This window comes from Polypterus senegalus, chromosome 11, assembly GCF_016835505.1.
Source record: "Polypterus senegalus isolate Bchr_013 chromosome 11, ASM1683550v1, whole genome shotgun sequence".
Classification (NCBI taxonomy): domain Eukaryota; kingdom Metazoa; phylum Chordata; class Cladistia; order Polypteriformes; family Polypteridae; genus Polypterus; species Polypterus senegalus.
The window spans coordinates 65,245,227-65,271,834 of NC_053164.1; the positions used below are offsets into that span (position 1 = coordinate 65,245,227).

Sequence of the window (26,608 nt, forward strand, 5' to 3'; positions counted from 1 at the left end):
GAGACATTCATGCAGATGCCCTCACATTAGTCTGAAGAAAAGACTTTGAAGAAAAAACTGTAGAATTGGGAGAATGTGCAAATTCTACCCAGATAGTGGCTGGGTCAGGATTCAAAACCCAGTCACTAGGAGCTGCTAGACAACAGCACTATCTACTGCAGTACTGTGCCACCGACAATTTCTTTGACAGTAAGTTAAATAATGCAGTGAATGTACTTCACAAAAAGAACAGATATAGGCAGTAGACATTATACAGTATAAGACATCAACAGGCCAAAAGTGAAATGTCACAATGACAAGTCATAGATTGAATATGACAATTACATTTTTATAGTGTAACTGGGAGAAAGCTCTTCAGCTTTAGGATTATTGTAAAGCTAAGGGTGCTTAATATGCAGACATAAGGACAGAATTACCCATAAATGTAGTCCTCATAAAACAATACTGTAGCATAGTAAAGTTATTTTAAAATACTGAAAAGATTATTGAAACTTAAAAGTACATTTAAGGCAAACAACGTGAATAGGTATTTGAATTCAGAGCTTTCCTTCCTTCCACCACCACTTTCTTGTAGGAGACAATCTCCCCAAACTTTGTCTACTATATCAACAACTCCCTGAACATATTTTACTCCTTCCACTTCAACTTGTATAGCCAGCGATGAGTCCACCTCTTATCATAAGTATGGCTTGTCCATAACTGATGGCCAAGTGAAAAGAAAACTGAGGAGCCTACACACAAGAAAAAACTATAGTACCAGATGGAATCAGTCCATGACTACTTAAGGCCTGTGCTGTCTAACATTGGGGTATTATCTGTTACTTGTTTCGGCCTGTCACTGAGGCTCTAGAAAGTGCTGCTGCTGTGCAATACATCTTGTATTGTTCCACTTCCAAATAAGGCAGGTATGTCTTCACGTAATATCTACAGAGCAGTGGCTCTTATGCCCAACATCATGAAGAACTTTGACGGGCTGGTCTTGGACTATATGAGTCTTGTGAACACTACTTGGACCCACTTCACTTTACTTGTCAAAGATTGGAGTGGAAGACTCAATTGTCTATCTGCTTCACAAGGCTTAACACCAGCATTTAACTTTTCAGGCGTTTTCAATATCATATCCAGCCATCACTTTCAAGGGTCGAGCTCAGGGATATTTAGGGTTACAGAGCTCCCGAGTCTGTAGTGTTTGGTGTTAATCTTTGTTCATCTTTGTCAACTAGTATAACAAAAGAAGCAGAGTTAAGTGATAGTGGTACGCAGAAATACATTTACTAGCGGCAAATCCTGCTCGATTTCTGAAGAAACTGCACCAAAATATCCAGCGAGTTGACAGAGATGCTCCACAGCTGTTGCTTACTTTGGCAGCCTGAGAAGCAGAGCTGGCAGAAATGCAAGTGCAGCGATCGGAAGCAGAAACATGGTGGTGTTAGCACAAGGCTAAAAACTAACCCCACCAGAGCTGCGATACCATCCATTCTGCTCGCGAATGTCTGATTGCTAGACAATAAGCTGGATTACTTAAAGCTGCAGCGGGCCAAGCAGTGGGAAATGAGAGACTGTTGCATCTTTATTTTCACTGAGACATGGCTCCAGGAAAACATTGCAGACTCGGCCATCCAGCTAGGCGGACTGACCATCTTCCTAGCAGATGGAGACGCCTCTTTGTCCAGGTAAGACCGACGGGGGGGACTGTGTGTTTATGTGAACAGAGAGTGGTGTATGCACGCTGCTGCAGTCGCGCAACAAAGATCCCCGCTGATAGAGGTTTTATCTGTAAGGTGCCGGTCTTTCTACCTGCTGAGGGAATACAGCTGCATGCTGGTGGTTGCCGTCTACCTCCCGCCTAGCGCAAATGCTAACCGGCACTAGCAGAACTCTACAAGACCATCAGCAAACTGCAAACGACGCACCCCGAGGCATTATTCATTATTGCTGGAGACTTAAATCATGCCAACTTGAAGTCAGTTCTCCCAAAATTCTTCTAGAATGTGAACTTTGCTACTAGAGGGGGAAGCTGTCTGGACAATGTTTACACAAGCGCTCCTGATGCTTACAAGGCCCTACCCCACCCCCACCTCAGCTGCTCAGACCATATCAGTGTGTTTATGGTTCCTGCATACAAGTCCCTTGCTGAAGCACACTAAACCAGCCCCCAAGAACATCAGAGTGTGGCAGGTTGGTGCTGTATCAGCTGTCAAAGACTGCTTCAAATTGACAGACTGGGACATTTTCAGGGAAGCTGCTATGGATGGTGACTCCATGAGTACACAGACTCTGTGACTGGCTACATCTCCAAATGCATAGAGGATGTTACTGTTACCAAGGATGTTACCACAAGAGCCAACCAAAAGCCCTGGATGACGAGAACAGTGTGCACGCTGCTCAAGATCAGAAATGCAGCCTTCAGATCTGAAGACAAGGCTGCTCTCAGGGTGGCCATAGCCAACCTGTCTCACTCTATGAGGAGAGCTAAGCAGGCTTACACATACAGGATTAACAAACACTTCAGCAGTACCAGCAACACACGTCGTATGTGGCAGGGCGTTCAGACAATTACAAACTACAAGCCCAACCCACACAGCAGTGACAGTAATACCTTTCTACTGGATGAGCTGAACAACTTCTTCGCACAGTTTGTGGTGCAGAACAAAGAGCCTGCAAGAAAAGCAACACCTCCCTCCACTGACCAGGTACTTTGTCTCTCCACAACTGACATGAAGAGGACTCTATCCAGAGTCAATCCACGCAAGGCTGCAGGACCTGACAGCATATCTGGCCATGTGGTCAAAGAATGCACCAGTCAAATGGCTGGTGTCCTCACAGACATCTTCAACACATCGCTGAGCAAGTTGTCAGTCCCAACATGCTTCATGTCGACCACCATCACACCAGTGCCGAAGAAGTCATAAGTGACATGCTTGAATGACTACCGACCAGTTGCACTCATGCCAATCTTCATGAAGTGCTTCGAAAGGTTAGTCATGTCACACATAAAGACTAATCTCCCTGTCTCCCTTGACCCTCTTCAGTTTGCATACTGCTCAAACAGGTCAACTGAGGATGCCATATGTTCCTCTCCCTGACACATCTAGATAAAAAAGACACATATGTCAGGATGCTATTCATAGATTTTAGCTCCGCCTTCAACACAATCATTCCTCAAAAGCTGGTTGTAAAACTGAGCAGGTTGGGCCTGAACACCACCCTCTGCAGTGGGATCTTGGAGTCAGTTCGAATGGGCTGCAACACTTCCAGCATCATCACACTGAACATTGGAGCACCGCAGGGCTGCGTGCTTAGTCCACTGCTCTTCACCCTGCTGACTCATAATTACACAGCCATGCACAACACAAACCACATCATCAAGTCTGCTCGGACTGATAAGCAGGGATGATAAAATAAGCAGGGATGATAAAAATGCATACAGAGATGAGGTAGAACGACTGTCCTCATGGTGTGAAGACAACAATCTACCTCCCAATGTCGACAAGACAAAAGAGATAATTGTGGACTTCAGAAAATCACATCCTGCCCACATCCTACTCAGAATCAACAGTTTAGATGTGGAGACTGTTAGGAGTACCAAGTTCCTCGGTGTGCACATAATTGAGGAACTTACGTGAACGCGTAACACCTCATCACTAATCAAGAAAACCCGGCAGAGACTACACTTCCTGAGGTGGCTGAAGCGAGCATGTCTTCCCCCTTCCATCCTCACCATGTTCTACAGAGGCACCACTGAGAGTGTTCTGACCAGCTGCCACACTGTCTGGTATGGCAACTGCAACATATCCGACCGTAAGCGCCTGCAAAGGATAGTGAAGACAGCAGAGAACATTACTGGGGTGCCTCTCCCTTCACTACAGGACACATTTTACAAACGCAGTGTCTGCAAGGCCTGCAGCATCGTGCAGGACCCTTTACACCCCTCACATGGACTTTTCACACTTCTGCCATCCAAGAGAAGATACTGCAGCATCAGAGCCAGATCTGCCAGGCTGCAGGATAGTTTTGACCCCCAAGCTGTCAGACTCCTTAACACCATGCTGCCCCCTGGGATCTTCCACACTGCCTCAACCACCTCTAAAACAAAACTTTTATACATGCAAGCCACTTTCCTGTAAAGACTAGTGCGCATGTAGAAAAGAACTGAAAATCTCATACAACCTTTAAGTATTTTGCACACTGCACTTTGACACTCTTTGAAACATTCTGACCTGTCATTGTTTACACATGTTTTAAACAACTATTATCATACACTGATAATTTCTGTATTATCTATATCTATTATTTATTTATTATATTACATATTTATTGACTAAATTTATGTATCTAGATTGCGTAATACCATACATTTGATCAATCTTGTCTTTGCACAATATCTTGTCTTGTTTGTGTTTTAATTTTAATTTTAAATGTAAACTTTAATTTTAATTCTAAATTTTTAATTTAATTTTAATTTTTATTTGCACTTCATGTTGTTACACTGCGGACCCTGAGCTTTGCAATTTTGTCTATCTGTATACTTGTATATAGTTGAGATGACAATAAAGTTCGCTTTGACTAAGGTATCAGTGAAAATAAACTATCTGTCAGGAAGACCACAGTTTAGGAGGCTTAAGGACTATGTCTCTTAAGCAGATGTAAGCAACATTGTAGCATCACAAGGGCCAGTCCTGTCTCCTCTCCTCTTCATCCTGCACATCTCAGACTACAACTATAATAACAGATCATGAGATATATGATTGTGCACTAATGGGGTGTATTGACAAGGGGGATAAGACAGAATATAGAAGTCTGGTGGAGAACTTGGTGCAGACAGAGTTGTCTTCAACTTGACATAAACAAAACCAAGGAACTGCTTATTGTCTTTAACTACACCATATAGAACCTCTGTGCCTAGACACTGTTCAAGGAGTGGATGTGGAGGTACTGGACTGCTACAAGTACTTGGGGGTCCAAATCAATGACACACTGAATTGGTCGCATAACACAGAGGTAGTATACAAGGAAGGGCTTTTTGTAATTTGATTGAGGGTATTGTTTTTGTTTGTTATGACATTTCTTGAGCTTCTGTGAATAGCTAAATTTCCCCTTGGGACAAATAAAGTACTATCAATCTGTCTATAGCTGTACATACGTAGTTCTTTAGTAATACATTTATCTATCTTGTATATAATTCTCTATCTATCTATCTATCTATCTATCTATCTATCTATCTATCTATCTATCTATCTATCTATCTATCTAGCAGACAAGGGTCAGGCTCTCTTGTTGGGGCTTCATGTATAAAATGTGCTTAGACTCAGAAACATGTATAAGGCATTTCTTGTGTAAAAGTCAGGATTTATAAAACTGGCAAATCTTATGGCCGATTTCAACCTTGCCTAAGTCCTACGCAGATTTTATCCTGGTGTTGACATTTTAGCAACTTCAGACGGCAGGATAATGAAGTGAAGAAAAGGTCTAATTTTCTTGCTCATTTCAATGACACATCAGTAACATTCTGATGTCCTTGAACTAATTATATTCCAGTTTACTGACATTTCTCTCAATCCGGCTATCTTCAGTGTTGGTAATAGCACCTAATGCTATTACACGTAATGTTAATTGCCTTAGTGTATAGCTATTTTGTCTATAAAAAGGGTGTGTTGTGTGCTATGTGACATAACTGGCATTGGCAGCATTACCAAGAAGCCAAGCATCACACAAAACATGACCCTCAAGTTTTGTATTAATTGAATGTTTAGAAAATCAAATTCATTTTGTGGGTCCTTTATGACAACATGTGTGCAGTTGATTGCACTAATTACATTAGGAGAATCAGCAATCACTACAAATTGCCTTTTGATCCAGACCTGCTCACTCTGACCATAAGGTAATTGGATGCATCAGAGTAGCATCCTAATAATACCATGATGACATGACATGGTTAGGAATGACTGCTAGATTTCAAACTGGTCAGCCAGTTTATGCTAAAAAGCACCCATTGCCAAATATCCTACAGTTGTTAAAACCGGAAGCATAAGTTGTGTGATTTCTGTGTGATGGTCTCTATAATGTAGGCTGCAATTCAGGACACAAATCCAAGTGGATGGCTCTAGAAGTCTAAACAGGTTTATAAGCCAGTCATCATCATGAACCAAAAAAAATCAATGCAATCCCTGAAAACTCCTTGTGTAGCCTGCTATTGGCGATATCCTCCAAAACAGATAGTGCTGCCATAGCCAATTATGTTATACAGCACACAGCAAAACTTGTATAATCTTTGTTTATGGTGATAGTGGGTAACTTCTCAAAGCCTGGCTCATTACAACACTCACCAACCCACAAACACCACACAAGAGGAGATATGATGAAAGACACCTCGGCAGACAGTCAGTGACAGAACAAACCATTGGTTCATTAAATATCAGATGGTGGTGTTTGAACTTATTGCATGGCACACTGCTATACAGCCCCACAAAGGTTTATCATATTGTAATAGCAATTGCAATTCAAAGATGTCATTTGTACAGAGACGTGCCAAACATTGATATTTGCTTGGCAAAATTATTTTAGTTTTTTACCTTTTCAGTGAGAATGTTTTTAAAATCTTGCAGTTCTGTGCATACAACCTGAACAAATTCACACTGTGTTTCCTTTCGTAAAAGTTGCATGATAGCACATAGTTATTGTCTCTTCACCCAGCTGCTCCCACTCTTGTTATTTTCTTTTATTTGTGACTTCTACATGGAGAACAGCAAAAATATGCTTTGCAGCTCTCCACTTCAGCCAGTAATACCTCAAGTTCACATTCACTTCTGTTTTGTTTCTGCCTTTTCTCTTCTTTGTAGTAAGAACGTCACTCAGGAACATTGCCAAATGTATATGGTGATTAAATCATAAATATAAAAAAAGCATTTTTTTAAGCCATAAGTGGTTACCGGAGGATGATGACAGGGTGTAGCTAAATGGACAAGCATGTGTACATAGTTTCAAATTGATTGGAAATTTACAAGGAACTTGGTGTGACACCAGTCATAGGTTTAGTTTTATAAATCATATGCCATTTTTGCTTTTCAAGCATAAGCAAAATTCTAGTATGGAATCTAAGCAAGGTTTTATACAAAAGGCCTCTGGTATCTTGAGTAAGTCTTGTGTGCCTTCACTCAGACTGCTCTTTGAGTAGGTACTGCTGTATTTTTCTTCTATGGCTCCTAGCTCACAAAATAAGACATACTGCCCCCTTTCCAGCTTTCTTTTTTGACCAGACAGCAAATGTTGCCAGTGCCAGCACCTGCTTTACTTCACATTTCAGCAATTTGTTTACTACAGGAAAGAAAACAAAGAGCAATTTATTAATCCATCCATTTCAAGCAGGCAAATTTAATGCAGTGTCACATTAAACTGGTGCCCACCCCGGTCTTAGACAAAAAGACAGTTTATCAAGCCTGTTTTGCTAGGCTTTCAGCGGCACACAAGGCCTGTTAAGACAGCAGATGTAACAGGGATGCAGAATTCCAGCTTGTACTCCCACCTTCCTCCTGAGTGAATGGCTGAGCTGCAGCTCACACCAACAGTTTGGTCAACTCTGTATTTCATCTGATAACAAAGGTGTACATCAGAGTTGAGTTGGCACCTCTTCAGAGACACCTTCAGAGAAAACAGAACTCAGATGGACATTCATTTTAGGGTTATAATTGAACTCTGGCTGAAGACCTATAAGTAGGCACTGGATTTGTAACTGGAAGTTACTTTGATTCAATCAGCAGGGGTCACAGCTTTCTTCAAAACCTTCAGCATTCACCTCTTCTGTCTCTTTTGAGGAGCTGAAAGCTGATGATCTGTTCTCTTTGTGGAAGCTAAAATCTGACGATTCATTCTCTTTGCCTGAGCTGAAAACTGGCAATCTGTTATATTTGTGAGCTGAAAGCGGATGAGCCACCGTCATTGGGGTAAGAAGCCACTCACTATCTGTGGAGCAAAAAAGCTCACAAACTTTCTTTGTCCTGAAAGTTACTCTCCATAGAGTCTGGATGCCATGAACACGCTCCAAGATTCATTCTGCTAAGTCAAGCTCTGTGCCAGTGACTGAGTCTATTTGAAAAAGACTGAGAAGCATAATAACGCTTTTCCCTTTGAAGTTACAGCAAGCTGGGAAAGACAGTATCACCCCATACCACACACAAAGGACAAAGAGCCATGTAGCAAAGACAAAGAGTGACCTCCAACACAAAAGAGTCATCCACTTGAACTCAGAACAACAACTCCACACAACATCAGACTTGGTATTTTAAGACTGTATATTTGTGTAAGATAAGTTACAACTTTAAATAGTCAGTAAACAGCTAGCTTCTTCTGTGTTATATGTTTGTCTGTCGTGTCTGTCTTATGTCATTTATATGCAGTTATATTTCTATTATCCTAGTGTTTATCAAAAAAAAATATTATTTTGTTTCTTAAAAGCTTCAGTTATGTTAATGTAAGTGTAATGGCTGGATACCCCTCCTACACAGAAACGTAAGGAAAATAAAGTGGGAGCCTTACCAAATTATTTGATTGATTGCTGGCATTGCCAAAGGCAATACTGATAGTTGATTGATTAACATCAATTAATCATTTGTTTTTCTCATATCATGCATATTTTCTTATATTTATTTGGCATCCCTGTGTGGACAGAAGCAGAGATCCTGCACTTCCCGCAACAGCATTTGAAGATGGCAAAAAAATTGGTGTGTGCCATAAAAATATTACAGTAAAATGGTAAAAATATTCACTTAGAAAAATGAATTCTATAAGTGCTTTTATTTAGTATTTACTTGGGGATATCTCCTATTCTGTTAGTGAATGACTTGGACATAAATCAAAATTAATATTTGTTAAATGTTCTAGGGCAGATGTGCCTTGAGAACAAAAATGAATAAATAATTCACCTTAATAAATAAAATAAATGTTTAACTGAAAAATGCCCATTTAGAATTTAGTGGAGTGCTTAAAATGACCTCAATAAATTTGACTTTAAGAGTAAGCTGATTAGTTGAAAATTAATATTGAAGTTTCTCATATTTATAAATCAGTTTTCTACAAAACAAAAATGCTACATGCTTGATTTGTTAATGCAGATTTGTAAAAAGGTAAAGTAAAAAATCTAAATGTTATAATTGTGTTGCCTTGTTTTCAGCATTCAGTATTGTACTGTTATTTAACATTATTTAAAATTAAATCACTCTCACCATTGTAGCACAGGAAAGGATTCAGTGCATTGCAGTCTGAGTCATTCCAAGAGCCATCTGACTGGAGCACAGCACAGGAAAAGGTACGCTTCCAGTTTGTGTAGGTGACTGGGTCTGAATTGGACCAGTTCCAGTTATCATATTCATGCCGAAGACCAATCCAAGAGTTGGGACAGCAGTTACTCCAGTTCTTATTCATGGCTTCATTCTCAACAGTAATCAGGGTACCTGAGCAGTTCACTTTGCAGTAGTTCACAGCGTCACTCCATGTTAGCTGTTGTGACACATACTGTTGTGATGAGGGTCCACATGAGCCTAAGAAATATTTTAAACAAATTTACATATTCACTGTTTGATTAAATATTAAATTTACTTTTGAGTGAGAAATATCTTTTCTAACACAAGAGATAAATGATATCCTTACTGTTGCAGAAAAATGACTTTTGTGAATTACAGTCAGCATCATTCCATCCATTCCTCCATTTTCTTGATAGTTAATTTCCACACACTTTTCATTATGATTATAATTATCTGGATTGTCAACACTCCAGTTTCGAAATGTTGAATTTCCTCCATCAGACCATTTCCAAGGGTTATTGAACAGGCCAATCCAGAAGGGAGTACCCTGTGATTTGTTCTTTATCTCCTCATTTTCACTTTCATTTCTTATACTGACCAGGTCTTTGTAGTTCACTCGGCAGTAGTTCTGAGCTCTGCTCCACATCACACTCTCATTTATCCAGAAATACCTCCTACTGATGTTGTTTGTTTCTGTAAATACAGAATACAGAATGTAACTGCATTTATGACAAATAAAACCACTAAAAGGCATGAAAGCACAATGTTATGGATTAATATTGTCTATATTAAATATTTGTTATTTTAATGCATCACAAGATTAAGAAACAGTTTTAGGAGGAGTTTTGAAGATTATTTTTTTAATCAAAATTAAGTATGTCCATTACAGCATGTAGCAACACGCTGTTGATATTTCTTGATTTATTTGATCTCAGCTTTGTTTATGTTTGGTCACCATAAGTACAGACGATTGGTTAAACAAGTTTGATGTCATCACTTACTGTATATCCTTCCTCCTACAGCTCCTATAAAAGCATTATTCATAGTTATGATAAAATTTGTCCACCGTTCTACTTTTTTCTTTGTGCAATTTTATACTTAAGCAATGGAATGTAGTGAGACAAATAAAACATATTATTATTATTATTATTATTATTATTATTATTATTATTACTGTATACAGTACAAGTAATATGATATAATCAAAGTCAGTGAGTCACAGGAAGTATTATGACATCACATTCCTCCTATCCAAGAAAAGCCCGGGCTCCTGGAGAAGGCCATTAGCTCTGCAGGGTGACAGCTTGTTTGTGCCTTTGTGACAACACAACAAAAATATCTCTAAAATGATTTTTATTGACCTATTGTGCTTTTTTCTAATTTTTAGGTGTACATAGGTACACAGGTAAACATAGCACAAAGAGCAACTAACAGAGCATATTTTATTACCTCTAAAAGTAATATTGAAGCAGTAGGGCACAATTACTCATCCATCCATCCATCCATTATCCAACCCGCTATATCCTAACTACAGGGTCACGGTGGTCTACTGGAGCCAATCCCAGCCAACACAGGGCGCAAGGCAGGAAACGGACCCCAGGGGCCAACCCAGGGTGGCACACACTAGGGACAATTTAGAATTGCCAATGCACCTAACCTGTATGTCTTTAGACTGTGGGAGGAAACCGGAGTACCCGGAGGAAACCCACGCAGACACGGGGAGCACATGCAAACTCACAATTACTCACAAACTGAATAATATTTCATTAAAAAAATTATTTATTTAGATAATATTGTATTGCTTAATGCTTTTTCAAACAGGTCACAATGTCTTGTAACACTATTATAAAACCAGACATAACATTAACTCTAGCTCCCTGAATGAAAGTTTATGTGAAGCTTTATTGATGTTTGTCTGCTTTCTAAATACATTTTTCTTTAGGCTGTCTTCAAACAGAAAAGAGACGCCCCATTCTTATGCAAAACAATGCTTGTCTCCTGCACTAATCAGCAATTCACGTCTACATTTACTGGCATATCTGTCACTTCAAGATTGTGAGACAGAAAGGAAGGTGGACATAAAGATATCTAATGCACTATGCTAAAGAAAATATGAAATATTAATATTAAATATTATCAACTTATTAATAAAACTTTTCATTCTCATCCTTTTTTCTGCATTTATTTGTAGATGATGGGACATTAGGAGTGTGGACAGGACTGACCTTTACTTGTACACAGCTGATTAGAGTTTAAATATGGCCCAAAGCAATCATCTGAAAAAGTTATGGGCTCTCATAGCACAGCACCTGGTGTTGAAACTCTGTACATGCAGGATAATAGTTGCTGACAAGCTATACATATGCATAAAAATTATTGCACTGCAGTTATGGCAATGCATCTGAGATATTTGTGAACTCTCCAAACCATAGCTGCTAAAGTTCTACACTGGGCTGTATTTGTATTTTGGCAAACTCTTACAATTACTTCACAATAATCATATATCAGCCTGGGGTCACTTGTTCAGAAAAAACACTTAATTTGGGAATTTATAAAATGCCATCATAGTGTGCGGTTATTAATTTAAATAATTTTTTCTAAGAAATATTTAATGGGTTACCTTCCTGCTTCAAAGTGCTTTAGTCAATAGTATTGTTTCTATAGTCACAAATGTGGGGTGTGCTGTTAAAAAGGAGATGTTACCAAGTTTAATATAAGTAAATTCAAATAAATACTTTTTTCATATATGAAGCTTCTAGATTAATGTAATGGTGACTTGATAGTTACGAATAGCAGGTTTAAAAATCAGGTGTTAAATGATGGTGTATTTAATGATGGAATGAAAAGAGAAACTAGATGTAAATTTAAAATAAAACACTATTTTATTTAAGAGCCTAATGTCAAATCCTGAGTATTTGTTAAGTTTTGCAAATTTTCATATCCACCTCTTCTTTGAGTGTTGTTTATTGTAGCCTGTCACTGTCCATGGCTCTGAGGGTGATTGCTTCACAGCTCTAGACAGACAGAGCTCCTCCAGACTTGAACTGGATATAGCAGGTAGGAAAATGAAAAATGGCGCTTATTGGTTACCCAGAAATCAATACTTTTACCAAAAAAAAAGGCTCACTTTAAATGTATTTATAAGTGGGGATGGCCTGTGGTCAAATTTTGTTCCTGTCCAGACTCACTCACCAAAATTTGCCAGATTGCCAGATAAAAATGAATTAAAAGTAGACAAATAAAAATGTAATTTACTTCATATAAAATATGTATTTCATTTTAAAATATCCAAATAATTGTCCATAAATAATTTCTTTAGTGTATGCAGTTTTACAGGAATGCATTATCAACTTCCTTCCAACTTAAAACTTTAGATGGCTCACAGAGAAACATGCATTAAGAAGGGAAAGGATGGTGCAGATAAACAACATGACAAAAGTATAAGCATTTCATATTTATAGCAATAAAATGCAAAAAAAATGCCTTATTTGCTCCAAAAACTTCATCCACTTACATATTGGCCTGTGCTACTAACAAGATGGAGTGGGGATCAGGATATGTGATGGTAGTATTTGAGGATGAGGAAGAGCCCAGTAGCTGCACAGTCTAAATGTGGACTTGTTGATTCTAAAGTGTGATAGAGGACAGGTAACTAAAGAAGAATGAGGCTCCACATTGTGCCTCCACATCCAGATGAGCTAGACATTTTTTCCAACAACATCTTGCCAAACATTTTCAGACGTAGTTGTAAAGAATAGTTTCTCCTTGAAATGACTGGGCTACCAGAAAAGGATCATATTGTGAGGCAGGTCTGAAATGAAACAACACCAAATGATTGTGATTCTCCTACTTCTTAATATTCACTTTTAAATTTTGCACAATATCTTATTTCTCCCATCAACCCCTGCAGCAACAATCAAAGCTGCTGAATGGCGTAGTACACCTGGAGCTGCTGGGATTTGCAGTCAATTTAAGTAGCACTGCGACATGTTAAAAGTGGTGTTTGGAGCCATGGCATGTTTACCTCACAGTGCGCCTGACAAGCTCTATCACCTCGTGTAAATACAGCATTATGGTGCCCCGGAAACATTTAAAAAATAAGTATATGCATATCTGTTTTCTTAAGTAATGCAGTTATTTTTGCTTCAATAAAATATGTTTTACATTATGTTACTCATTTACTTTAAAAAGTAATTTGACTGCAAAACATTTGTTACTTTTAATGCGTTATCCCCCAGAACTGTTGTTTGGGATTCCCCCAACTGGTTATAATAATATTACTGAACTTAAATGTGAACTGTGTTTCCTGTTTATTGCTTAACTTGCGCTCTTAACAATTCTATTTCACAAATAAAAAATAATTTTAATCAGACAAATTCCTATTTATAATGTATGCAGATCTCTTGTCTAAATAGAATGATGTTAATACAACTTTTGCATTAAAGTAAGCTTTAACATATTTGATGTACTACTATTTCTCAATATTTAGAACAGTACTATTGTATCCTTTTCAGATTGGAATCATGAGAATTTGATGAATATATTCATTAATACATTAACTGAAACACTAAAGCATATTCTCTTTTCATGAGAGCTATGTATCAATGAGACATAAGAGATATGCACACAGTAAATAATTATCACATAATTTCTATAATTATATTTTATATACAATATATATAATAAACTACTTCAGTGAGGTATATGTTTGACTTGCTGATATTTTGTCTTATGTAGTTCTCAATGGAAGCCAATAAAGATAAGACCTACACTTAGAATATCAAAATTAAAAGGTTCAGTGCGTGTCTTTTGCTGCACTCCTGAACAAATAAAATAAATGAACTTTTAAGATCTGCTACCTGAGTCATTTTCTGACATGGTTGATCCATCTGTAATGGTCTGGCACCCTGAATGGCAAAGTCAGCAAAGAGGTTAATTAATTTTGTTTAACACTGTTGACAGATCGAAAGCAGAAAGCTAGTTAACAAGTAATAATTGAAATGTAGAAGGGTCTTGGTTTAGCTCAGCCCAGCAAAAAGCACAAGGCTAATTTGTCCTACAGTGATATCTGAGGTGCCTGAATCAACCAGACTATTTCTGTGCATCCTTATCTGAGCACAATTCCCTTTGATTTTATATAAAACTAAGATGCCAGGAACCTTGTAAGTATGCTTAATTAATATTATTAGTTTCTGTTAAGAATCAAGTAGTATACATGAGAGCAGGAATTCAGTGTAAGGTTTCATTGACCTTATTATTTCATGTGATATTCATAATTCTTGCTCAGTGATCCTACCCATCAGGCTACAAACCTAAAATACTTCAATTTTTAACTTGTCAAAGGTCACACTTTACAGCTGTTGTAAAGTAATAAATGTTTAAATTATATACAGTTATTAAAACTGCACTGTAGGTCTCAGAATTTTATTTGTTGTAATTTTTTTGCAATAAATATATCTTTACTTGACCACATTATTTACTATTACAAATATTTAGATAAAATTAATAGTTGAAGAAAAGGTCACTTTTGGTTTGAATCAACAGGTTTTCCAAATCATTTAATTAATATCACTCACTCCCGGCTCAAGCATCTGGCACTTATTTTGGAGGAGGCGGGGGGTTCCCTTTTGGTGTTCTGCAAAGTCACCGTATTTCTAGGTTGAGATTGTAATGTTAAAAAAATGCCTGCCACTCTGACTCAAAATCTTTTGCCACCCTTGGTATCCTCCTATTTTGCCTATACTGTATGGTAGAGCCAATCCTGTTGACATTTTTATTATAGATACTTTACCTTTGTAGCACATGAAAGTAAAATTTTTCATGACAGAATGTATCATTCCAGGAGCCATCAGACTGGACAAAAGCGCAGAAGAAATCTCTTTTCCACTTTGAATATGTAACTTCGTCCTTATTTGACCACTGCCAGTTGTCATTGTAACGTTTCAGCCCGATCCAAAATTCTTGTTTTCCTGAGATGTTTAAAAGCGACTGAGTTTCATTTTCTTTTTTAATAGTTACCAGGTCAGTGTAGTTAGTCCTGCAGTAGTTCTGTGCATCAGCCCAGGTCAAATTATTAGACACAAAATGAAGTTGTGCAACAACACAAGAAAAAAGTGGGCTGAATCCTAAAGAAAAGAAAAACATTAAATCACAAGTCAAATATTATTACATTTGATTCACTCCTGACTCATTCCTGGTGTTGCTGAGATAATTCTCTGCACTTCTGAGTCAAAATATTTGGATTAAACAATTTAGAGACTGTGAAGCCAACATCATTAACTTATTTGACACACTTACTGTATATTTTTATGCATTATTCCTGTTTTGTTTTTTTTTGTGGTAAGTTGTCTATTGACTTGCAGTTACATTTCTTTTAATAAGTATTAATTTTATCAGATTAAAGAAATTTTGACATCTCATTGATTGAACTATTGATTATGTTGGGCACAACACAGAAATTCAAATCTGAGTTGTCTCTTTAGCTATCTCCTTAGAGGTATTTTATTTTCTTAGTGTTTTGGTCATTTTAGTTGTAATTTTTGTTTAGTAAAATAACGGCTTTAGACAATTTAATGCATTCCTTTGGCCCATTATGTATGCACCTTATTTCAATGTGGTGGAATAATTAAAAAGTATTGCCATATCTTTTTTTTTTAGTATTTGAGCCTGTCCGTTCATTTTTTGAACCCAGTTAATCCACTTTAGGGTCAGGGTAGGGAGAGGTATCTGGAGAAAAACCCATGTGGACATTGGAGCACAAACAAATCCTGCAGATTGTGTGGTTGGGATTTTAAGCCAGTCTTCAGAGGTGGTTAAGCAACTGATAATGAATGATGATGAAATGGCATCAATCCTGCCCAAGGTTTAGTTTTGCTCCATGCTAAATATAGTCAAAAAATGCTCTCACCCTCTGACCAAAAAATGAACTATGCTGGTTTGATGAGTGGTGGAGTTATAGATGAACAACAAAACAAAATAATGTAATCAACTATTTGAATGACATACTGTAGAGGAAAGAGTAAATCTGTATAACGCATGAGATCTTTGTCTTGACTTTATATTAAAAAAGGCATTGATTGCCTTTATAAATAATATTCTAATTATAATATTATAAATACATTCTCCATATATTTAAAATCGGACACCATTTCTACCTTCTCTTGAAGAACTATGAGAGAGAACATAAAGATGTCTATTTGCGAAAGTCACAGTATTTTTAACAATGCTATTGAAAGATGATTGCAGTAGATTAAATCAAGCAGATAATTTAGTAATGGCTTTTATCATCTCCATATTGTATATGTGTCCTATCACCATAATATCACCTGCATACTTAATAACTTAACATTGATCAATGGGCGGCACAGTGGTGCATTGGTAGTCTGGTGCCTCACAGTAAGAGGCCATTGTTCACGTTCAGGGTCCTCCCTGTGCAGTGTTTGCATGTTCTACCTGTGTCTGTGTGAGTTTCCACCAGGTGCTCCGTTTCCTCCAAATGTGGAAAAAACATGCAGGTCAGGTGGATGGGAAATGCCAGTTTGGCCATAGCGTACGTGTTTGTTTGTGATGGACTGGCGCCCTGTCCCTGCCTTGTGTTCTATGCTAGCTGGGATAGGTTCAAGCCCCCCATGACCCTGTTCTGGATTAAGTGGATTAGTAAGTGACATTACATGACATTGATCATTGTTGTATAAAATAAAAGGAATAAAGAACACAATATTGAGGAGCTTCTATTTTTAACTGTATGTGCTTTGAAAAAGTCTAAAGTAATTTCCTATAAACTATGAAAGAAAATCCCATATTATGTGAAGTTCAACCAAAGTTGCAAGTAAAAAAAGTTAGTTGGGAAACTGAAAGGACTACTACTGTGGGCTGTTACAACATATGTTTATAAGGAATGCTTCAAAGACAATAACTTAAAGAGCACAGAAATAATGTATAAGGAAAATGAGACTGATGGGTAGAACTGTAGGAGTTCTCCATTTCAATAGGTGACAGCAGGGAGGCTCATTATTTTATATGTGGCCACTTCATAATCATTATGATGGAAGGCTGCCTAGAGGGTTTCTGTCCCTTTTAACGGGTAACTGGGACAGGATTCTAGTGGACGCCTTGACTTACGAGACAGAACTCTTGTAGAATTGAAACAGGAGGCATTCCTGATCCCAGAAGTGGTTTAAGTGATAACTCCACAAGTAGTTTCAGGTCAATATTATTAGGAGCTCATCGAGTACTTCCATATTGAGTATAATTTGACTAAAGTTTCTTTTCTTGCTGTTAATATCTATCATTATTTTATTGATAAAGTCCTTGAAAAAAAACGTAACAGGAAGGCGAGCTGTTGCCACAAAAAACACACTTAAAATACAGTATACTTTTATCTGAAAAATAATGCTGAAGAATCCAAAATCTAAAACAAAATGATCCCTGATGCTTTGCTCTAATTTATTAATGATTATTTGTGACATGAGTCATTGATTCCTTAACATCAGGATGTGTTCTCTAATAACTTATTAACTGAATACTGAGAAAGAAAATTGAACTTGTGACACACCTGATCACAGCACTCTTTATATTATACTGTAAAACAAAAACATTCCAAAACCTGCTTAATCCAGTCCAGAGTTGTGAAACCAGGGCCATTTGCAGCAACACTAGGCACAAGGCAGGAACCAGACCAAGACGCCCAAGATATGCCAATCTCTCTGTGGTCCTTCATATAGGTTTTGCTCTTTAAACCTTCCATCAGTAATGTTTTTGTGCATGTATCTACCTGTTTGAGAAGAATCACCATTATCCACTGAGAAGATACTACGTATGTAATTGTTGCCAGATGATGAAAGAAGCTCTGAAACAAAATTGAGAAAAACAATTCATAATTGTTCACAAAGTAAAAAATTTAAATATAAATATTATCATGGGGGCATCTCTTGGCATTACATGAGCCCTAAAAATACAATATTAGGGAATGGTAATAGATCATAAAAGAGTGTTTAAAATATTACTTCTGAAATTAATAGTGCAAATTAAATTCAAACTATTAAACAGAATTCAATAAATTACATTAAAGAATTATTGTGCAGTGTTGTTTTGATAATAATTCAATAATAATTAAGCTCAAATACAATTGTTTATAACCGTCAAGAGCAAGTGGTATAGACAATTAAAAGAGTTGATATGCACCAATGTCTTAGGGGTGATAGTATTAAATGGTGAAGTAAAAAATATGGAAAAGATAATGTAAGCACCATGGTGGATGGACTGGCATCCCGACTGGGTCAGAAGGTGGATCCTTGCCTGGCTGAGATGCCATAAAGGAAGGACAACATGAGAACAGGTATAACTTACCCGCGATAGGCCTGGATTATTATCGCAGCTCTAGGGGGAAATTAAAGGATGGGGGGAGTTTTTTATCAGGAGTGGTTACTCCCCAAGTACAGTAGATGGCAGTGCTCCGTTTATCCAGTATGGGCACCCACAGGGACCCATGGTATTTGTAGTCCTGAGGGACAACTCTGTAGGGTTCCTTGTTTGCTGCCTAAGGGTGCTGCAGAGAGAAGGACTTGACTATGAAGTGTTCCCATTGGGCTCTGCCCTGGTACTGGAAGGACTTCTAGATTCAACATAAGAGGAAGCCATCCAGCCTTCCCTAGTTGAGTCAGAGTTGGGAAGCAAAGGGCGAGGCTCACCTGGAGGAGATGAATCGTGAATTGAACATTGTGATGTGGATTGCAAAAAGGTATTTTGTGAATAAAAAAACGTTTACTTGAACCCGGGACTGTCTTCCTGTACTGGTCGTGGGATTTTGCTAAAACAATTTTATTTTGCCGGTCCCTGGCAACCAGACAGCCAGAAAATTCTACCGAATACACCATCTGTGACCATAAGGGGGTGCCACAGATTCTACTGCCTCACCAGTATTCTCCCCAAATTATTGTGAATGTGCACACACCTCTTGCCATACACTTTTGAAAAACTCACGATAATAGGCAGGGAAACACTCCTGCAATTAAAATGCAATTATTTTAGGATAGATTTCTCAAACACAAACATACTCTCTTATTGATTGTTTCGAATGTAAAGAGATGGAATAACTAAATTGGTCAGCAAAATGAGACTAGCATGCAGTCCGTCAGAGTTCTGAATATTGTGTGCGGGTGGTGAGAATGCAAGTTTGGTGTCAGAATTTCATATAACAGCTCAAAAAGATGTTTCAACCTGTTATAAGTGAGCATGAGAAGAGAAAACATTCAAACTATGATTGGTTTCTATATTTCTTCAGTTATTACCCAACTTGATGAATGGATACTTCCAGCAATGCCCATATCAATATAACTGTAGCTTATTTTATTAAACTGGAATGATAGAATCAGTGCCAACACCAAATTTTTAAATGTTTCTCTCCAGTACTGACACATACTGTAAAGAAATTTGTCATCAAAGCCACATGATTTGTTCCAACAACTTTCCACCAATCATCATTCTTCCCTAATTTTGAATTTGTTCAATTGGTGCTGGTTTTGTAAGAGACCCTTCTTAATGCTCCAGGCCTCCAGATTTGTATGATTTTTAACTGATAATGCTGCCACCCCTTTGATTTTGCAGATGTTACCTCTTTGTGCTAGTACTCCTCACATTTTCAGCATTTAAATTTTCTATCACTTGCACTTTGGGGCCCCTCTACAAGATTCTGCCAGATGTCTAACATATGAATATCCCAAGACTAAAATACCTTACTAGCTCCCTAAATGATAAGGCACCCTCATATAAGCCCTTCTAAGGGTTACTCTTGAAGACATTTTTTTCTTTCTTTGATTTTTTTTTCTAAATAAGGCAAAATATTCTTCTTTTTACTAAATAAAAAAGTTTATCTGATGAGCAGCAGCTTTCTTTGGTACAGGCAAAGTTCTGATGAGATAATTTATGACACTACGAGCAAGATTAAAGGACAGAAACAGGTAGGGAGTCCCCAATTTTAGAAATAGAAAAGTAAGTTTAGTTCTGTTAAACTGGACAGTCAGCAAAATAAGCATGAAAAGTCAATGGCTGCTGTGAGCCGTGTAAAAGGCTATATACAGGCAGAGTTCCTGTCACAATGTTAGAATTAGTAAAAATGATGGGATCAACATTGTTTTAGGTTGGCAGACTATACAGCAATGAAATTGTATCTTTGGTTGTATAATTATACTTTTTACTCTTTGTATCCACCCAAATCTGAAAGTCTTCTGTAGAGTGTTCATAGTTTTCATTTGTAACCATGTCTCACATTAATATGATTACTCATGGCTGGTGTCAGGAGTGAGAGTGAGAAAAGGGGGAATTACACCTGTGTTGGTGGCACCTCTTCACTTTTCATAACAGCAAACCAGGCCTTTCCAACACTATCAGCTAAAAACCTTAAAAGAGGAACAGGACACAAAGACCCTGTTTTAAAGTAGAAGGATTTTGTGTAAGATGGGTGGGTTCGACAGTAGTAGAAACAGTCCAAGAAAAGGTCAGATAAAGAATTCAACAGAAAGGTCTGGGAGACAGAATGGAAGTATAGTTTCAAAAAACGAGTTTGCAAACCCTTTGGAGTTGCTTTAATTTCTGAAATAAATACTGATAAAAATGAAGTTTGATCTTCAACAATGTCTGAATAATAGACAAACGCAAATATGGTCAGACCAGACTTTAATAAATGTTTTTATGGGAAGACCCAAATAAGAAAATTGGTTCCATATTGGGACCCAAGAAGAGGATTATTACCATAATGACAGAAGAGACTCCCTGTATTTAATAAAAACAGTAAATGTTTTTGTTTCTATTCATGCATATTTTTCATATTAATATTAATGAAATAGAAAATTAGAATGTCTACTTCTCGTTAATAAAACATTTCTCTTTAAAAGCAGGGAATCCATTCCAGAGGTATATTGCTGAGGCATAAAGCTTAGTGTAGGGTTTAGTGAACCTTTGAGAAATAAAAATTCTATATTACAGGTACAAAATAAAGATATGATGAGTTTTGAAAGGAGAGTATGAATGGTCACTTAACTTAGTCACTTGATTCAAGGAACGTTTTGTTTCAACATTTCAAACTAATCCCTTCACCTAACAAGCTGTCTGTCTGTCTGTCTTCCCCTTTGTTATATGTGTTTTAACTGTCAGTGATCTCAGTCTGTTTGTTTCACAGGTTATAGTAGGGCTGACAGTGACATGACGTATATTTATTACATTTTTGTATCATAGAATTGAAAGCTCTCTGTGATGCACCAAAGGTTGTTTTGAATCACATAAATATTATGATAAATTGAGGCCAGCATATCCCTCACTGCAAATTTCATACGTGGAGGAACTAGACTAATCTACACAGTTGTGTGGCAAACCATCATGAGTATGACACACACTTATGGAAGTTTGTCATTGTTTCTTTCAAATCCATATGGTTGAAGTCACCACATATGATTACAGGGTCAGAATGATTCATCATTAGGGTGTTGGCAAGAGAGTGAATCATTTCTGTTGCTGAGTCTACAGAGGAAAGAATATAAACGTCAAAAAGAATGCTGTAACTTGTCTCCTTAGGCAAATAACAAGGATGGACTCCAACAGACAGAATTTCAAAGTCTTAATTAGAAATTTTACAAAGTAGCTTTAAAGACAATATGCTCCCTTTAACACCATTCCTCATTCACGTAGGTGACCAGACCCCCTCATGACCTTTTCTCCAAACTGCAATGGTTCTCTGTCTGTTCGAATGAGATGAAATTTGTCAAATATTAAATAGTGTGAGGTATACCGGGTTTAAGACCAGTGTGGCATTATGTGACTTTTTGTTGTGAATTGTGTCAGATTTGCTGATCAATGATGTCATCACGGCACCGTGTCAAATTACATAACTGAAAATCACAGTCTATTTCACATTTACCGACAGGGCATTAATCTTCCAGCATAATTGTGCTTACTCCATTTCTGACAGCCAATAGCATGCTGCCCGATGGAGCTGGCACTCTATGAAGTGTTAATAACTGCAGTGAGTTCAACAGCAATCTCTGCCTTTTACTTCTTTTTTCCATTCTGTTATGGTACATAAAATTTGAAACATCAAACAGATGAGCTTCTCTTTTATTTTTGATGTCAACAGCCCCCATGCTGCGTGATGGAGCCAGCACGTATGATGCTTTGTGAAGAGCTAATAGCTATAGTGCGTTCAGCCTCCTCATTGCTACATTCTACTGCCTGCTAAACGCTTAATGGTTTCTTGAATGCAAAGAGTCCTCCCTTCCAACCAAAGAGAAAAATCAAACATGTTTGATTTTATCCTAGCCAGTCTCAAACTATTTGGCCTCAGTCCATAGGTATGGTGCATTAGGTTTTACAGGAGCACATCACCAACTGCCTTTGACTGGCAAAGATTATGTAAATGAAGGGTAAGACTGAAAATCGCTGCAAAAGTCATCTGATGTGACATAGGCTTAGGCCAGCTCTCCATAACACCTGCAATGCCGCAGTACCTGTACGTGTCATGACCCGCTATGAGAGCAGACAGCTCATTCATCTTATTTGAGAGCGATCAAACATTGCTCTTTACAATGAATGGCAGACCGATTCTAATTCCTTGCCATCTTACTGTTTGCTGTTTGACCTCTTCTTTTCAGAGTAAAATGGAGCTATTTAAGCATATTCATGACTGTATAGCTAATAGCGAATTATGGGAGTATTTAATACACCTCGCTTTTAATTTCTCAGTATTTGTTTTGTTATCAGGTATTTCAGACATGTGGTAATCTTCAGATCCTCTTTGTTCTCCCAGTGGTTTCCCCAAGTTTGTATCTTGCCCAAAAGGCAATTGAAACATGCAGCAGATAATTGGTGAATTTCAAAATGTATCTATTTGATTTGTAGTGGCTAATATCAGTGATAATACAGATCAAAGCAAACCTTAATGAAAACTAGTAACAAATAAAACAAGTTCATAAACAAAAAGAAAAACAGAGAAAACATGGAGCTTCTGACAAAGGCTGCTGCTTGAAATCTTTATAAAAGATAAAAAGACGAGATTTTTAAATAGAGTAAGTTGTAAAGCAAAGGTTTCTTTAACATCCACACCCTTGAATGTTGTAAACTTAGATGTTGACCTTTATACCACCGTATGAACGACACATTATCACACTTCCTCTGAGGCCACACTCCTAGTGACTGACTAGGCAACAAACCTGCAAAACGCAGGCACTCATAAAAAACAAGCTGTTATCACAGTAACTACAATTACTATAGAAAATAAAAAATGACTTAGTGAAATACTCTATCTAGAAACCAGAAAAGATTATAATTCTCTATTTAATAAACCCCACAAAAACACCTTCAAAAACCCAAAGAAAAACTTATTTAAAGATAAATGCATTTTTATGTTATACAGACTATTTAGATCATGATAAGGAGCCCATGAGGCATCATATCCATGCCAATCAATAAGGTATTTCATAGTCACCGCTCTACAGGAAGAATCCAAAAACTTACAATTATTGTTATAATTAATATCTACCTGCACAGGTGTCAGCAATATGACAGACTGAAAATACAGGGTAGAATGCACAGGATTTAATCTACAAACTTTAAGATTAAACAAATTCTAAAACGTGCTGGGAGAACTAACTTATAAGAAATTACCAATACATTTTAAAATGATATATGGCTATATAAACCATTTAGTCAGGTTATGGGATGGAACACTCAGGCAGATGTCATGCATGACAAGCCACACGTTATGTCCGGTCCTAAACTCTGGGGGTTTCTGATGCTGACAATCCTTAAACCACTTGGGAGGATTTCTTGCTGTCTGCAGATTCTCCCTAAACTGATCCCAAGTATCTTTCAGCTTAGCCAAGTACTCTACTAGACTAGGAACAGAAGATGACATTGACACAAGATTTAATAGATTTGGCTTAAACGAATGTGAACATTCAGAGGGGATCAATTTTATCAAAGAGTGATACAAAGTACTCCTTGTTAACTCTGCTAAAGGGAGAGCCTTGCTCCGTTGATCTTGAAATAATTCAGACATTTTTCCAAATATCGATAAACTCTTTTAGTTTACACATTAGATTCAGAGTGGTAACCTGAAAACAAATTTATGAAACAACCAAAATTATTAAGGAATAATCACCAGAATCGATGTATTTGTTAACTTTATCAGAAGCTATCCAAAATTTGCCACCAGAATAGTTGGATTTGTTTGACATTTACTGTGTGAAAAGGCATCAAGATTTCATTAGGAATAACTGTTCCTCAATGGTTATATCTGCCTTTACGTATCATACATGATGTAGTTTTACACATAGTGTACCATGTTTCTGATATTTGTTTATTTGGGAGTGATTATAAGTGTGATATTTTTGTGATCATTTTCTAGTTGTCTGCAGAAGACAGACAGCTATTAACATCTGGGCAACAATGTTCAGTAATATCAATTGCAGCAGCAGGATAGGATTTGTTGAGGTAAAATACAATGTGCAAATGCAGTCAAGTGCAAGTCGGAGGAGAAAAATAACAGTTCACACCTTATTGCCAATATGCAATGGTGTTGTTTATGTTATTAATAGGGAGTCTTTTGTGTACAGAATTAAAGAAAAATATAAATCTCATTTTCAAAATACAATTTTAGTGTTACAATAACATTGGAAGTTGCAATGCAGTAATATAGGAAAAATCAAGAGAGGACAGGAGGGTGACATGCACACTGATGAAATAATTAGAGATTTAAAGACACATTAGCAATTGGCATCAGGCATTCAGCTTTTAGTGTAAACAGCAGCAGTTGGTTACTAATTAAGGAAGTGGCTACAATGAAAACCTGTACCCACTACAGCCCTCCAGAAGCCAAGATTGATACCCCTGGTTTAAAGAATTCTGCTTAGTCTTAAAGTCATTTTAGTGCCATTTTCTAAACTATACTGTTCATGTGCCTTCTACAATAAACAGCAAACTCATTACAATGAATTAGGCTCTGCAGGGCATCTACAAACTACAAACGCCTTTGTACAAATTGTACAAAATACAAAAGTACACTTTATCAATCCTTCTGTACAATTTAAGTCAGCAGTGTCCTAAGGAATTTAGTGACTGTCATCACAACATGCAAAAGAAAGCAGTCATTGGTCACAGAAGTAGGAGGTCATCTCAAGGGAATGGTGCAAAGAAAAATACAACATAAAAGCCTAGGACAGTAAATGTAGACAGCTCTATCAATGCTATAAAGGACAAGAGACATTTAATTATACCTTCTAATAAATGCGTAAAGTTTAAAAGACAGAGTAGGTGCCTGAAGGGAACAGTGAAGAAAAAACAGAAATGTCTCAGTCAACTAAACCATCCTTTGAAAAATGTTAAAAAAAATCAGTGAGTCTTCCTTATTAGGATTTAAAAAAATATAATAAACTTACCAAAATTGTTTCCATTTTTGTTGCAGTTGTCCCTTGAATTGGCTAAAATACAAAAATATAAAATTGTTTTCTCATAATTTGTTGATTTCATGAAACTCTACATAAGACTTAATGAGTAAGAATGAGAGTTGGGCTATTAGATATACAGCATTGTGAAGAGTTTGTGTTAGAAGGAAGAGTCTACTGTTCTAAGAAGGGCATAATTTAGTTGTTCCCAACCAGCTGTTCATTACAAATAACCGCTGAACTATTAATTCACCTTCAGCGGATGCTTGCACATGCCATGAACATTATGGTTCAGGATTAATAAGATTATTTATCCTACGTATGACATATTAACTCATATGTATGAGAGATTATCTTGTGTGTACACTACATTAATTTGTATTTAGGAGATAGGAAGCATATTTTTACCTCACAACTGTCTGATTTTGCCAACTCATAAATAAATCCAAATTTTATTTACAATGATCGCGCTTCCTATCATTAATGACACAACGGCACATACAGGATTGGTAACAAATAGAAAGTGTTTGATTGATATTTAATAAACCAAAGGGCTCCTTTATATGTTACTAATCTACATTTCACACACTCAGTTAAAAAAAGACAGAGAATGACGACGAATGACGCCTGATTGGTGAAAACTGAGTACTGATGAGTGATAGCGGGACAAATGATAAGTTAGTAGTGAGATTACTGATTAGTGATATATGACCAGTGATTAGTGACTACTGATACATGATTTGGAGTAATACTGATGTTTGATGACTGAAGAAGCAAAAAATGACAAACGTTTAAATGACTATTGACACATGATAGGAAGTAATACTGATGTTTGATTTGGAGAACTGAAAAATGATGATGTCCCACAATGGACACCGTACT

At 37.2% G+C, this 26,608-nt stretch overlaps 1 protein-coding gene across 1 annotated transcript in view; it reads right to left on the reverse strand.

Moving 5' to 3' along the window:
• Positions 1-9,869: 9,869 nt before the first annotated feature.
• The window catches only part of LOC120539113 (lithostathine-1-beta-like), a 75,907-nt gene continuing 59,168 nt past the window's right edge, over positions 9,870-26,608 (reverse strand). Inside the window, exons 6-9 of the mRNA XM_039768882.1 lie at positions 25,721-25,762; positions 18,070-18,144; positions 15,088-15,421; positions 9,870-9,989 (exon numbers count right to left, since the gene is read on the reverse strand). Of these exons, the coding sequence (XP_039624816.1) occupies positions 9,971-9,989; positions 15,088-15,421; positions 18,070-18,144; positions 25,721-25,762 (470 nt within the window). The 3' untranslated portion in view covers positions 9,870-9,970. The remainder of the gene's footprint in view (positions 9,990-15,087; positions 15,422-18,069; positions 18,145-25,720; positions 25,763-26,608) is intronic.